The sequence below is a fragment of the Girardinichthys multiradiatus genome, chromosome 23, assembly GCF_021462225.1.
Source record: "Girardinichthys multiradiatus isolate DD_20200921_A chromosome 23, DD_fGirMul_XY1, whole genome shotgun sequence".
Lineage (NCBI taxonomy): Eukaryota > Metazoa > Chordata > Actinopteri > Cyprinodontiformes > Goodeidae > Girardinichthys > Girardinichthys multiradiatus.
The window spans coordinates 40,459,888-40,473,657 of record NC_061815.1 but is presented as its reverse complement, the minus strand read 5'-3'; the positions used below and the strand labels follow the sequence as shown (position 1 = coordinate 40,473,657).

The 13,770-nt window shown below is 40.0% G+C and overlaps 1 protein-coding gene and 1 long non-coding RNA gene across 2 annotated transcripts in view; one reads left to right on the top strand and one right to left on the bottom strand.

Annotated features, from left to right (window-relative positions):
• Nucleotides 1-2,051: 2,051 nt before the first annotated feature.
• Nucleotides 2,052-6,842, bottom strand: LOC124860386. Its single transcript, XR_007036331.1, has 2 exons — nucleotides 6,719-6,842; nucleotides 2,052-2,613 (listed from the first exon to the last, which is right to left on the bottom strand). It is a non-coding gene; the product is annotated as an uncharacterized LOC124860386 (long non-coding RNA).
• Nucleotides 2,524-13,770, top strand: part of inppl1b (inositol polyphosphate phosphatase-like 1b) — a 29,901-nt gene continuing 18,654 nt past the window's right edge. The window contains exons 1-5 of the mRNA XM_047353682.1: nucleotides 2,524-2,663; nucleotides 6,694-6,757; nucleotides 8,357-8,495; nucleotides 9,229-9,349; nucleotides 13,260-13,400. Of these exons, the coding sequence (XP_047209638.1) occupies nucleotides 2,527-2,663; nucleotides 6,694-6,757; nucleotides 8,357-8,495; nucleotides 9,229-9,349; nucleotides 13,260-13,400 (602 nt within the window). The 5' untranslated portion in view covers nucleotides 2,524-2,526. The remainder of the gene's footprint in view (nucleotides 2,664-6,693; nucleotides 6,758-8,356; nucleotides 8,496-9,228; nucleotides 9,350-13,259; nucleotides 13,401-13,770) is intronic.

Below are 13,770 nucleotides of genomic sequence, written 5' to 3'. Positions count from 1 at the left end.
TTGCCTTTTCCTGCTCTGTCTGAACGGACACGTGTTTCCCACACAAGCTGAGCATATCTACGAGTCTCCTGCATAGAGAGATTCTCTGTTATACAATGCATGGTCACTTCATACTGCACGCTAACGTGGAGGTTGTGAGGAAACAAAGACTTAAAAGTGTTGTCTTCTTCAAGACCTGGAGCATAACATCTGTGAAAATAAGCTGTCTTTAAATGGTGGAAATATTCTCTGGGAGGTTCACTTGTTTTTGCAAAACTGTCAAAGCATTAATTGTGGCAGTGGCTTCATTCTGTAAACATAGTACTCTTCTCTAAGAGCCTGACAGAGAGCTGGATAGCTGTCACTATTTTCTGGAGGAAGAGTTTTTATGAACACATGAACACTCTTAGCTGAGACTGGAAAGTAGGTCATAGTTTAGGGGAAGATGGAAGGAGACAAATGTAGCGCAATTTTAAAGAAAACATGACAGAAGCTGCAAAAGATTCAAGATTTTGTCAGAGGTTCACCCTCCAGCAAGACAACTGATCTAAACATATAGCCAGACCCACAATGGAATTGTTTAGACAGTGCAATGTATCCTCTTCTTTCACTTCAAAGCTACGCACTACTTTTTGTTGATCTGTTTTTAAAAATTCAAATGAAACAACTTAAAAAATGTGAAAAAATATCAAGGTTCTTTAATACATTTGCAAGGCATTGCATGTTAAATATAATGAAAAACTCATTCCATCCCCATTTTTTCTGGAATTTTTTAGTCATGCCTAATTGCTGTGTGAAGAAGCTAATTCCCACAACAGTAACGCCTGTGAACCAATCAATACTAGTGCGGAGCTTTAGTTATAATAGATGTCATCTCTCATACATAGTGCAAAACACACAGAAATAGCAGTGATCCTAAAATGAGGACTAAGAACATGCATCAGATTGGGATGGACTTGTTTCTATTTGTTTTATGGAGTCTGTGGTTGGTGGTTCACAAATTTCTGCTGAGTATAGCGAGGCAAAGCAGCAAATGTGGGTTCAAGCAGCTTCCCACGTGGTTTTCTGCTCCTGCTAATGGAGTGGGAGGGACATAGGAGGGGGGAATAATGGGCAATGCATGATGAGGGCAAAAATAGGAAAGCAAGGGATGATCACAACCATATGGAGAGGTTGTTTGCTGAAAGGGAAAGACTGAGCAAGAGCAAAAATGAGGAGAGGGTGACCAAAGAACAGGATTTAATTTGAAGAAAGCTTATATCAACAGAGGATGTATTGTCAGAAGATAAAGATATTTAAAAGCAAGCAGAAGCTAAGGATTAACCAGATGTGAATAACATGTCTGAGGAAAGCAGTGTTTTCCTTTTGAAACAATAGTAAAGAGTCAGGAGGGGGCTGAGGCATGAAGGAGAAAACAGACAGAGAATGGAAGGAGAAGAAGGAAGTAGTTTGCTGTTTCACGCACTGGCTGTGTAGCTGAGCCCCTCACAAGAATGCTCCTGGCTTTGCCTGCCATCTGGAATAACGAGTCACTTCCTCTGTCTGCTCTGCGCTTCAACAGGGCTGTCCTCTGTGTCTCTGCTCTGACAGCAGTCTGAAGAAGACCACACCAGTTCGGGTAGGACTCTACTGACATCAGCTCACAAACATTAAGTATGAAGGTAAGACCCCAGTAGCCCACATCCTTCCAGGATCACTCTAAATGGAATCAAGACTTGGAAAAAAGCGCAAAGACGACTGCAGCCACCAGATGAATCTATAGGGAGGGTGTTTCTTTTCCCTTATATGGCAGTGGAGCTGGGAAGTCATTTGAATTAGTCTGGTTTCTGTTGCGGGTCTGTCTGATTTTGATGCTGACTGAGTTCCATCTGGCATGCCTGTGCATATGTGAGCGCGTGTGTGGGTGGTGTGTGTGCGGCTTGATTTGTTTGTTTTGCCACTCTTGGTTCTTCTTTTCCTGTTGTTTGCATGTAGGGCTTTTGTTTTGGGATAAGAAGGAGGGCTCATGTTTGTGGTTTAGCCCGAGGCAGCGTCATTGCAAGCTTCATTCAGACTCTGCTGTGTTTTTTTTCCCCCTGTACCTCTTTCTCTTCTCTTCCTTGCTCAGCTGTGATGGTCAGTGTTTGCTGGATCAACACACATGCATACACACACCTGGGTGGAGCAGCTCACAACCTAAATAACAAACTGGGGCTTTATAGAGAAGAACATTACCAGGATGGAGGAGGACTGAAACTTTTGCTGAGAAGTGGAGGGCGTGTAGAAGTGGAATAACCTGGAATGTTTTTTTATATCTGCTTCCTTCAGAGCATGGGTGACCCAGAAGCAACCAGGAAGGACCCAGGAAGTGCTAGAATCACGGAAAGGCTTTAAATATTTGAGCAGACCACAGTGGTTTTGATGTTGCTGACTTGCAAGAGAGATCACTGGTGCCACGACATAACTGCAAGCCTAAAACTATAAACTTGTGCTGGAAATGCACCCTCTGCAGAGCTCATAACCTCATGTGGATTATTCTCATGAGCGCTTCTCTTCTCATTGATTGCCATGGCTTTGGCATCATGGTACCATCGTGACATCAGCCGTGTGAAAGCGGAGGACTTGCTGGCACGGGCAAGGAGGGATGGCAGCTACCTGGTGAGAGACAGTGAGTCAGTGCCAGGAGCCTATGCATTATGCCTGCTGTAAGTATAAACACGCACTCTAAAACAGAGTCAGTTCTGGTTATTTACAGGGTCTATTATAAGCTGTTATGGTAAACACATATTTGTTTATATAAATGCCTTCTAGAATATGGAAAAATGTCTGATGTAAAATAAATAACTTAACTGACGGCATTTATGTGGAAATTAGTCTCTGTAAATTTAATGTGGGATATCCATCCCCTGCATCATCATTTGCCGCACGGCCATCAACTTAGACTGCTCTCTCCAAAACCATCTACGAGTCAAACCCAAACGTATGAGTCTTTGTTTCCCTAATTTAATGCCCCTTTTCTTCTCTTGGGCCCCTAAAAGTGGTCTGGAGCTCCAGCAACCGCATTATGCTGCCTTCACATCGGGCTCAAGCCAGATACATTCCTGAAAGCGGAGCCTGACTGCTCCCAGTGCAGCCTCTTTCCTTTCATTCTTTTCTTTGTATATCATCATGTCTTCCACAGTTGCTATCATAGTTAAACGTTATAATTTACATTATTCAAACTTTACTCTTATGTTCAAATGCCATTGACTGTTAAAAGTGACATTTTCCATTTTTCTTTCACAATAAATTATTTAAACAAGTCAGTATTCTGCAATAACACCTTTATGATAGCATGTCATACACTGCAGTTACAAAACCACAAGAAAGTATTTCTCTGTTTTGCCGTTGAAGCACGTGGATGGCTTCCTATAACCGATGTAACCATGAATTCTGCGCTTCATCAGAAGAACCTGAAGAAGATTATCCCACATCAGTTTGTGACCTTAAATTAATGTTATGCAGCAGGAAAATAATACAAAGCACAACAGCAAGGCCACCTGTAAATGCCTCAAAAATTTTAAGTAATTCTACAAAAAGAGTGGCTCAAAATTCCTCCACAGCGATGTGAAAGACTCATTGCCAGGTTTCATAATCGCTTGATGGCATTTCTTTCCACCAAACGTTGTACAACTAGTTATTAGGTTTAGGGGGCAATTACACTCTCCCATGTGCCCAAGTTTAGATACCTATTTCTCTTAGCAAATACCATTTTAAAGATGATTTTTTTGTTGTCTTTGTCTGTTAATAAATTATTATTTTGATGATCTGCAACATTTAAGCATGACAAAAAAAGCTAAACCAGAAAAAGTTTGTTGGTGAGGCCCAACACTTTTTCACATCATTGTGCAGTACCCTGTAGACACATTGGTACTCCTTGAAATGTCTCTGTCAAGTTACAAAACAAAGTTAATTGTGTTTCAGGAATTTTATTTGAAAGGTTGCCACAAAGTGTTTCATAATTATGAAGTCAATGGAAAATAATACATGGGTTTAAATGTTTTTTAGAAATAAATATACGAAAAAAACTAGTGTTTATTTGTATTCAACCCTCGATACTCGAGTCGATACTTCTTTAAGTCATATTTAAATGCAATTTTACCAGCAACTGTTTTGGGTTATGTCTCTACCATCATATCACATCTACAGACTGAAATTTTCACACATTCTTTATCCCCTTGTGTATAAGGACTGCGGATTCGGTGGTGTCTTTTAAAAAACAGCTAAAAACTCATCTTTTTAGGCTTGCGTTTGGTTAGTTTATTTTTGATTTTATCTTATCTTCTATTTTACATTTATAAATATATTATATATTATATAATATATTATTTATAAATATATTATTCCAATTGTACTTTGTATTAGTGTTGTGAAGCACTTTGTGATCTGTGTCTTGAGAGGTGCTATATAAATAAAATTTTACTTACTTACTTTAGGGGAAAATAGCTCAAGCTCAAGCTCTGTCAGATTGGATGGAAAGCATTAAAAAAGCTATTTTATAATCTTGTCACAGATTGTCAGTTGAGTCTAGGTCTGGACTTTGACCCAAAAAGCATCTCCAACTCATGATGCTGCAACCACCACTGTTGTTTCACCATAGAGATCGGGTGTCCGAAGTGTTTTCTGCCAAGCTCAATGCTTTGCAAAATTAAATTGTGGTCTGTCTGTTTGACGAGAAAAACCTTCTTCCTCATGGAACAAATAAGGTTTGTGACAGCCTGCAGATGGGACCTCTTACGGCTGTCTTTCAGCAATCCTTTCCTCTTTGCTAAAGGCCACATTAGTGGATGCCACAACAAACAGTTTTCATGCAAACAAATTCTTCCACCTGAACTTCGGGTATCTGCAGCTCCTCCAGAGTTACCATGGGTTCACTTGGGTGCTTCACTGATTAATGCTTTACCTGCTGACCTGTCAATTTAGGTGGGGGACCATCCCACCAACATTCAAAAGGTAACTTTTGAATGTTGGTGGTGCTTTCACACTCGTGGTAGCATGAGACGGACTCTACAACCCACACTAGTGGCTCAGGTAGTGCAGCTCATCCAGGATGACATATCAATGCGAGCTGTGCCAAGAAGGTTTGCTGTGTCTGTCAGCATAGTGTCCAGAGCCTGGAGGCGCTACCAGGAGACAGGCCAGTACACAGGAGACATGGAGGAGGCCGTAGGAGGGCAACATACCAGCAGCAGGACCGCTACCTCTGCCTTTGTGCAAGGAGGAACAGGAGGAGCACTGCCAGAGCCCTGCAAAATGACCTCCAGCAGGGCACAAATGTGCATGTGTCTGCACAAACGGTTAGAAACCGACTCCATGAGGATGGTATGAGGGCCCAACGTCCACAAATGGGGGTTGTGCTCACAGCCCAACACCGTGCAGGATGCTTGGCATTTGCCAGAGAACACCAGGATTGGTAAATTCGCCACTGGTGCCCTGTGCTCTTCACAGATGAAAGCAGATTCACACTGAGCACATGTGATAGACGTGACAGAGTCTGGAGACACCGTGGAGAGCGATCTGCGATGCCTGCAACATCCTTCAGCATGACCGGTTTGGCAGTGGGTCAGTAATGGTGTGAGGTGGCATTTCTTTGGAGGGCTGCATGGCCCTCCATGTGCTCGCCAGAGGTAGCCTGACTGCCATTAGGTACCGAGATGAGATCCTCATACCCTTTGTGAGACCATATACTGGTGCGGTTGGCCCTGGATTCCTCCTAATGCAGGACAATGCTAGACCTCATGTGGCTGGAGTGTGTCAGCAGTTCCTGCAAGATGAAGACATTGAAGCTATGGACTGGCCCGCCTGTTCCCCAGACCTGAATCCGGTTGAGCACATCTGGGACATCATGTCTCGCTCCATCCACCAACGTCACGTTGCACCACAGACTGTCCAGGAGTTGGTGGATGCTTCAGTCCAGGTCTGGGAGGAGATCCATCAAGAGACCATCCACCGTCTCATCAGGAGCATGCCCAGGCGTTGTAGGGAGGTCATACAGACACATGGAGGCCACACACAATACTGAGCCTCATTTTGACTTGTTTTAAGGACATTACATCAAAGTTGGATCAGCCTCTAGTGTGTTTTTCCACTTTAATTTTGTGTGTGACTCCAAATCCAGGCCTCCATTGGTTAATAAATTTGATTTCCATGAATGACTTTTGTGTGATTTTCTTGTCAGCACATTCAACTTTGTACAGAACAAAGTATTCAATGAGAATATTTCATTCTTTCAGATCTAGGATGTTATTTGAGTGTTCACTTTATTTGTTTCAGCAGTGCATATTAACCTTACTTTAAACTTCACCGCAACTGCATCCCTGACCCGTATGCTGTGTTCCTTGGTCTTCATGATGCTGTTTGTTCACTAATGATCTCTAACAAACCTCTGAGCCCTTCAGAGAACAGCTGCCTTTATGCTGAGATTAAATTACACTGAGGTGGTTCCTGGTTACACTAGATTTGTATTAAGGGCATGGTAAAAAAAATTTTTTTTCACTTAACAATCATGCACTACTTTGTGTTGGTCTTTCACATATAATCACAATAATATACGTTAAAGTTTGTGGTTGTATCATCATAAAGTGTGAAAAAGTTCAAGAGGTAAGTATGTTCACGTTGTGCCTAATAAAAGCTAGCCTCACTTTTCCTTTAAGTGTTTGTTTTTTGTTGCTAACATTGATCTTTGTCTTTCCAAAGGTTTAAACGTCATGTTCATACGTACCGTATTCTTCCTGACCCGGATGGTCTTCTGGCAGTTCAGGTAAAAATGTCACTGCCATGTTAAACGTAAAGCTCCAGCCAAACACCAGTAAATAAAGAGAACTAAAACAGACGCTTGAAACCTTGACACAGTCTGTATAGCTAGTCAGAAATCCTGCAGGTCAGATGGTGTTAGAACGCATCAAACAATGCTCTGTTATTCCACGATGCAGAGAGTACAGGAGCGTGTTTGTGTTTCTTCTCTCTGCAGACTCTGCTATGGCTGCAGCCACTTTGTTGTTTGAATGGCATCCCTGCCATGTGGCTGCATGCTTGCAGCATGAGCTCAGCAGCACAGTCGAGAAATTGTTTTCATGTCTAAGAGATTCCTACCCACTCACTAATTCACTGACCACAGGGTGTGATTATTTGTTACACACATGTATGGGGGAGTTTGTATTGGACATTATGATTTAAAGGGATGTGGGGATGTTTGAGACAGAGATATGTTTTTGAGACTCTTAGTGTGGTGAAAAGGACTCATTAATACACGCAAGCACATAAAGTTAACTACATATATAACCCTTTTCTTCCGTTAAAGGCAAAAGAACAGTTTTTATCTGGCAGCAGCTTTTAAGGCTTTGACTTGGAAAAGTCCTCTGCTTTCCAATGAGGACATTTAACTCTGTTGCTATTTCAGTTGTTTTTCCACTGCCATCAGTATAGGCCTCCAGTATGTGTTTTCCCCCAAACTGGATTTGCTCCACTAGCTCATAAGTCGCATGCTCGCCCTTTTTTGTTTTTCCAAGAGGGCCGATGAGATATTTTTGGGGAAGTTGCCTCATTCCCTATTCATTTCTTTTAAATTACTTTTCAAGAGATATTTGTGGTTTTACTATTTGAAGAGTTTTTGGAAGAATGAACAAGTAGCCAAAGCCAAAAAAGTGGTTTCTTTCACCACAAAATGAGAGCGAAAATATTATAAAAAGAGGTCACAGGAAGGAGCTGCTCGCTCTGCAGTTGTGGACTAATATACCATGTTAAACTGCTCCATGTGAATGGTAGCTGTGTGAGTGTGTATTCTTATTTTATTTTATCTGTAATGCTTTGAATGCATTGAAAGTTTGATTGCTAAAAGGATGCTTAAATGTCTGAATAAAAAACCACAAAGTTTCACAGAGATGGGTGATTGAAGTTTTTTTTTTAACATTCTCAATGAATAGGCATTGATGTCACAACTTTTTAACTTCCCAGGGGATGTCTTTTATCAGCGCACATCATCTGTATGTGCCATTAACTGTCATGCAAATAGATACTTCTGCTTTGTTAAAACATGGACTCTCAGAAGAGACAAGATTCTATGTGCAGCATCTGCTAACAAACAAGTTAAACAAGTAAAATGGATCTGTCATTTACTTACGTTATAATTCAACAAAAGAATAACATTTCTGTTAGCTGCCCTTGGTGCAATTCTATTTCTAAAAAATAATAGTGACTTGTTTAAAATTGCTGGTCACAGCATGCATTGCTACCATGCACTGTAAACCTAATGAAAGCTTCTGTGCGATTTCCGAATTTGATTTGCATGGATTAAAGTCAATGTAATGTTTTTATAGCACATGCAATAAATCTGTCGCTGTCCCGTTTGTATGTTCTGCAGACAACACAGGGTGTGCAGGTGAACTGTTTTCGGACGCTGGAGGACTTGGTGTTGGGATACCAGCAACCCCACAAAGGCCTGGTGATCCCTCTTCTCTACCCTGTGTCCCATGACACAGACACAGGGGATGAGAGCTCAGGTGGTTCCCAAGCAGTCATCGTTTAAATGCCTTGCTAATACATTTACGCATATTCACACCCCTTGAACTTTTTCCTACTAAAGAAAAACATCTCCACAGTATGATGCTGCCACCACCATGTGTCCAGGATGCACCACCATTTATTCAGGATGCAGTATTAGTTTTCCACCACACATGTAATATTATACAAGTGGGCAAAAAAGTTCATCTGACCAGAACGCCTTCTTCCAAGCAGTAAACAGAACTTCTTATGTTTTTGTTTTAAAAACAGCTTTCATCTTGCCACTTTTCCATAAAGGCTACATATATGCAGTTAACTGCATGCTCAATAGCAGTCCTGTTAATAGAGTCTTTCACCTGAGCTGTGGGCCTCTCCAGATCCTCCAGAGTTACCATCTGCCTCTTGGCTGCTTCTCTATTTAATGCTCTTTTAGGTGTTTCGGTGTACTGTTTCTATTTTTGGATGATGGACTGGACAGTTGTAATGTGTATACATTTTGGGATTTGGTTTTTATAATCTTTAAACTAATAATAATAATAATTTTCTTTCCACTTCCAAATAATGTGCTGCTTTTTGTTGGCCTATCACATAAAATCACAATAAAATGCCATAAAATTGAATTGGGCAAGTTGCCCATTTTTTTTTGTTCAGAATGAAACATTTCTTTCAACTATTGAAAACTCTTCTGAGTTCACTTCTAATATTCAGTTTTGTTTCTATATTTATACACAGATGATGAGAAACCAACTCCCATTCCAGCCTCTGTCAGTACAGCGCCATTCATGGGATCACCAACAATACCAGCCCCCCATACCTTATTCCTGGAGAAGCTGAAAGAGCTTAATACACCAAAGTATGTATGTTTCCTACCTGAAGATGAAGTTTGTATTCCTTACTATTTTAGGACTCTGTATTGACTTCTGTCTGTCCGTTCTTCCTTGAACTCCCTCTATAACCTTTTAAAATCAACTTTTAAGATTTTATTTACTCCTAACCTTCCACGCTCTCATGATTAATCAATCTATAATTAGGGGCCACCAACATTTTTATCTGAAAATAATTAATAATCTGCAAACTTTAACTTCAATATAAAACCAGTTGGCTATTATACACACAACAAGCCTTGATCAAACTTGACTGGGTCTCCCTTGGACACGGTGTCTAGTGATAATAATGGAGACCTAAGATTTCAAGGTTCACTACTAAGGTTCAATCCAATACAAATCATTTCTAACACCTTGTTAGAATATATATTAGGTACAATGTTTTAGGTACCTCCCCATTGGGCTAAACAAAAGGAGATGGGCTCTTGACATGCTTTGGCCTGGGCCTTGCTATTGAATCCCTACACCAAACTGTTTCAGTTATTGGACTGATTCAGGGGAAAGTCATTTTGACACTAAACTAACCCTAAAAGTGGGGGTCCACTGCATTAGGACCAGGCTTTGGTCCCCATAAGGCTGATCGGTCTTTAGAAGGTTATTGAATATCCCAGAAAAGGCCCTAAATAGGCAACATAAACAAGCACACACACACACACACACACACACACACACACACACACACACACACACACACACACACTCTTGTTTTGCTATATGTTGTGAGGACCATGTGTTGACTCCCATTGACTTCCATTGATTTTCAGTCATTTTCAACCCTTTCTATGCCCTAACCCTGACAATAACCCTAAACTTAACCATTACCAGTGCATGCCTAACCCTAACCTTAACCTAAAGTCAATTCACACCTTAGTCCTAAACCTAACCGTTAGCAAAATAGGTCGTGAGGACCAGCAAAATGTCCTCACTTTGGTACAAACGGTCCTCAATTTGATGGTGAAATCAGGAAAATGGTTCTCACTCTGATGCCAAGACAGGAACACACACACACACACGTATAAAATAGATCAAAGTTGTGGTGACATACTTTTTTCACAGGTTCTAACTTTAGATACAATATGAATACAGAATGTAAAACAATACTTCAACAATAATGCCACAAGTGTATGTGTGTGAGAATGAGTCGGAACATTGAGCTACAGCACTTTAGCAAAACTGTTTTCTTTTTCACTTATTGCTGATATTCACATAAAAACTAAATCCACTCTTGTGATCATTTGGACAGATGTCAATATTTTATCCTTATTTTACAAAAGTTGTATCATCTTTCTTGGGTGTTGGTTACATAGTATTTCTACCATTATGCAGTTTTGGTCTTTAAATCCCTATATATAGAAAAACCTGAGTGAAGTTGCGACCCCCCCCCCCCCCCACACACACACACACCTTCTGTGAATCTAACAAAACTGGTGTCAAATTTTTGCAATAGGTTGTGCTGAAATTGTTTTTTTGTGCGGCTTTCTTTTTAAGGATATTAATAAAAGTTTCCAGAGGTCAAACAGCCCCCAACATTAACCAAATTGGTGTCAATTAATTTAGCTACACTTTTGAGCTGGTTTGTGCAGCAAATTTTTTATTTTTATTTGGCCTACATCACTCTAAAGTCTTCCGAGGTTCAATCACCCCAGCCACATTACCTAAAACCAGTATTAGAGCTCAGAACTTCAAGCTGAACAATGTTGGTTTTAAATGACGTAGCTCATCCCTGATACCATTTAACAGTGCTGTATTCATGGGTGAACAGAGGATTTACATTGTGTTTTTAGGGTCAAAGTTTGGATATTTCAGGCAGAAAGAATCCCAGTATTTTTCCACAAGGCAAGTGCTGAGTGACTGCTGAGTGCGTCTACATGCACGCAGGCAGTAGAGATGTAGTTCAGTTGTTTAAACAGATAAGGGCTGTTTTTTGCTGTCCTTGTGAGGACCCATATTGTTAATTCAGGCCTTTGTTACTCCCATCAGCTTCGCTTTGTATGTAAGGATATTAACTATAGGCTCATGCTCTGACCTTGAAACTGACAGGTTAAACCGAGTGGGGGTTTGTAAGTTGATTCTATAGTTTATTGGTGGGATATATAGCAAAAATGAGAAAAGAAACTGTCGCTCCTAACTTCTCCTGGACAGACCTACAGAAAAGTCTTCTGTCTGTACCTGGCATTGTCTCAAATGTCTTAACTGAGGTTAATAAAAGCTTGGGTGGCATAAAATGATTAGTTTAATGTAGTGCCAGTCAAATAAATTGTCCTATGAGAATAATTAAGTATTCTATCATAGCCTTTTCAGCAGAATTCTGCTCAGCTGTTAATTAGATGGGAAACTCTGCATAAAATAAGCCACCTGTTGCTCTAAGCATTCACACAAAACTAAAATCAATTCTGAATTCTCTCTGAAATTATTTGATAGTCCTTGACATAATCCAAACATATGTAAGCAATATGATGGGCTTCCTTTAAAAACTATAGTTTATGAAACAGAAACCTCAAACAGCACAAAAAAGCACAAACGTGTGACACTAATTTTATTTGATTTGGTCAATGTGGTTGAAGGGGGGTTGACCTTTGATGACCTCTGTAAGCTTTTATTAATATCTTTAAAATTAGAGCAGCATAAACCAAACATTCTGCAGCACAAACGTTTGACACCAGTTTTGTTAGATCTGACGAAGGTGGGGCGTCTTCACTCAGGTTCTAATGACGTTGGTCATTATGACCAAACACTTCAGTTATAGTATGTTTTTTAGTTGAATCAGACCACACAACAAGTCTCCAAAATTTATGGTCTTTGCAAACTGTAACCTGGCTTTCTTGTGTTGCTTTTTGAGTAATGACTTCTTTCTCAGTGAGTGGCCTTTCAGCCACTATTTTTCTGTGGATCATGACCCTCTTTTATCAGCTTCAGTCAGCATCTTCACAAGGTCTTCGACTTCTGACCTAGGGGTGATATGTACATTGTGCACCAAAACATATTCATCTCTGGGACACAGACCCTGTGTCCTTCCTTAATCTATAATTGCTGAACATTCCCATTGGGTTTTTACTTGCATATAATTGTTTAAACTGATGAATACGACCTTCAGGCATCTGGACATCGTACCCAAGGATGAACCAGACTTGTGGAGGTCCAAAAGTCTCTTCCTGACATCTTGGCTAATAAACTGTTGTTCTTCCCCATGATGTCACACAATGAAGCAGTGTGTTTCAGGCGTAGAAGCTTACAAAGCCATGACATCATTGTATTGTTATTATGCTGCCTTATTAACTAATATAATAAATTTTATTAATCCTAACTGAGCTAAAACAGATTTAATATAGTGCGAAGGAATGGTTGTGTACATATAGTTTTAGTCATGATAATGTTGTGGTCTTCAGTCTGTTCTAACATTTTAAAACCTACATTCAAGTGTATAAAACAACCACACGAGAGATCCCTGCTATGTCATTATTATTTAGTAAACAAGCTTTGAATGAGTACAGAAAACCCTAGAATTTAATAGGAGTTTTACTTCCTTCTTAGCATATAAAAACAAAATCAAGTCAAATTTCTTTTACTTGAGTCACATTACAGAAGGATTCTTAATTACGCACCATTATCTTTTCCATTTATCAGCTTTTGACACATGCACCTGTTGGCAATGAAGCATAGCCGCTTCTTGTGACAGTCTGTTCCATGTGACTGTTCAGGTCCTATTAATAAACAACACTGTTCTGCTCAGTTTCCCACAAGTTTCAGAAAGTTGTTTTTTTCTCCTTTGCGAAAAGATTTAACTTCCACTCCAGCAACAGTAATATTCAAGGGACCAAAATAACTTCTGTAAATAATGTTATAGTCTGATAACTTAATGGTTTATATATTCTTACGCAGTATTGCGGGTGGAGTGATTGGCCTGCTCAATGACTACCTCTTCAGTGAGCTGCCGCTGGACATTGAGAATGTGCATCAAGGGGCAACAACTTTATATCACCTCAAGCGTACTTTGGCTACAGCCTGCCAAGGCCTCAACAGGTTAGCACCTCTCTTGATTTGAATAATAACCAACAGATGTTTTTGTCATACAACCTCTAGCTTCAATGCATTTTATTAGGATTTTATTTGATAGAACAATAAATAGTGCAGAATTGTGAAATGGAATGAAAATAATACATGGTGTTCCAATAGTTTCAATCCAATAAAGAAAATGTAAAACATGCCATGTGCATTTGGATTCATCTCATCGAGGCAGTAATTAGTAAAGGCCCCAAGGTTTTTGGGGTTTGTCTATACCAGCTTTGCACATCTAGAAAATGAAGATTTTGCCCATTCTTCTTCTCCAAAAATACATTAAGCTAAGCTATGTCAGATTGTGTGGTTTTTAAGTCCTACACTTTCTCAATTT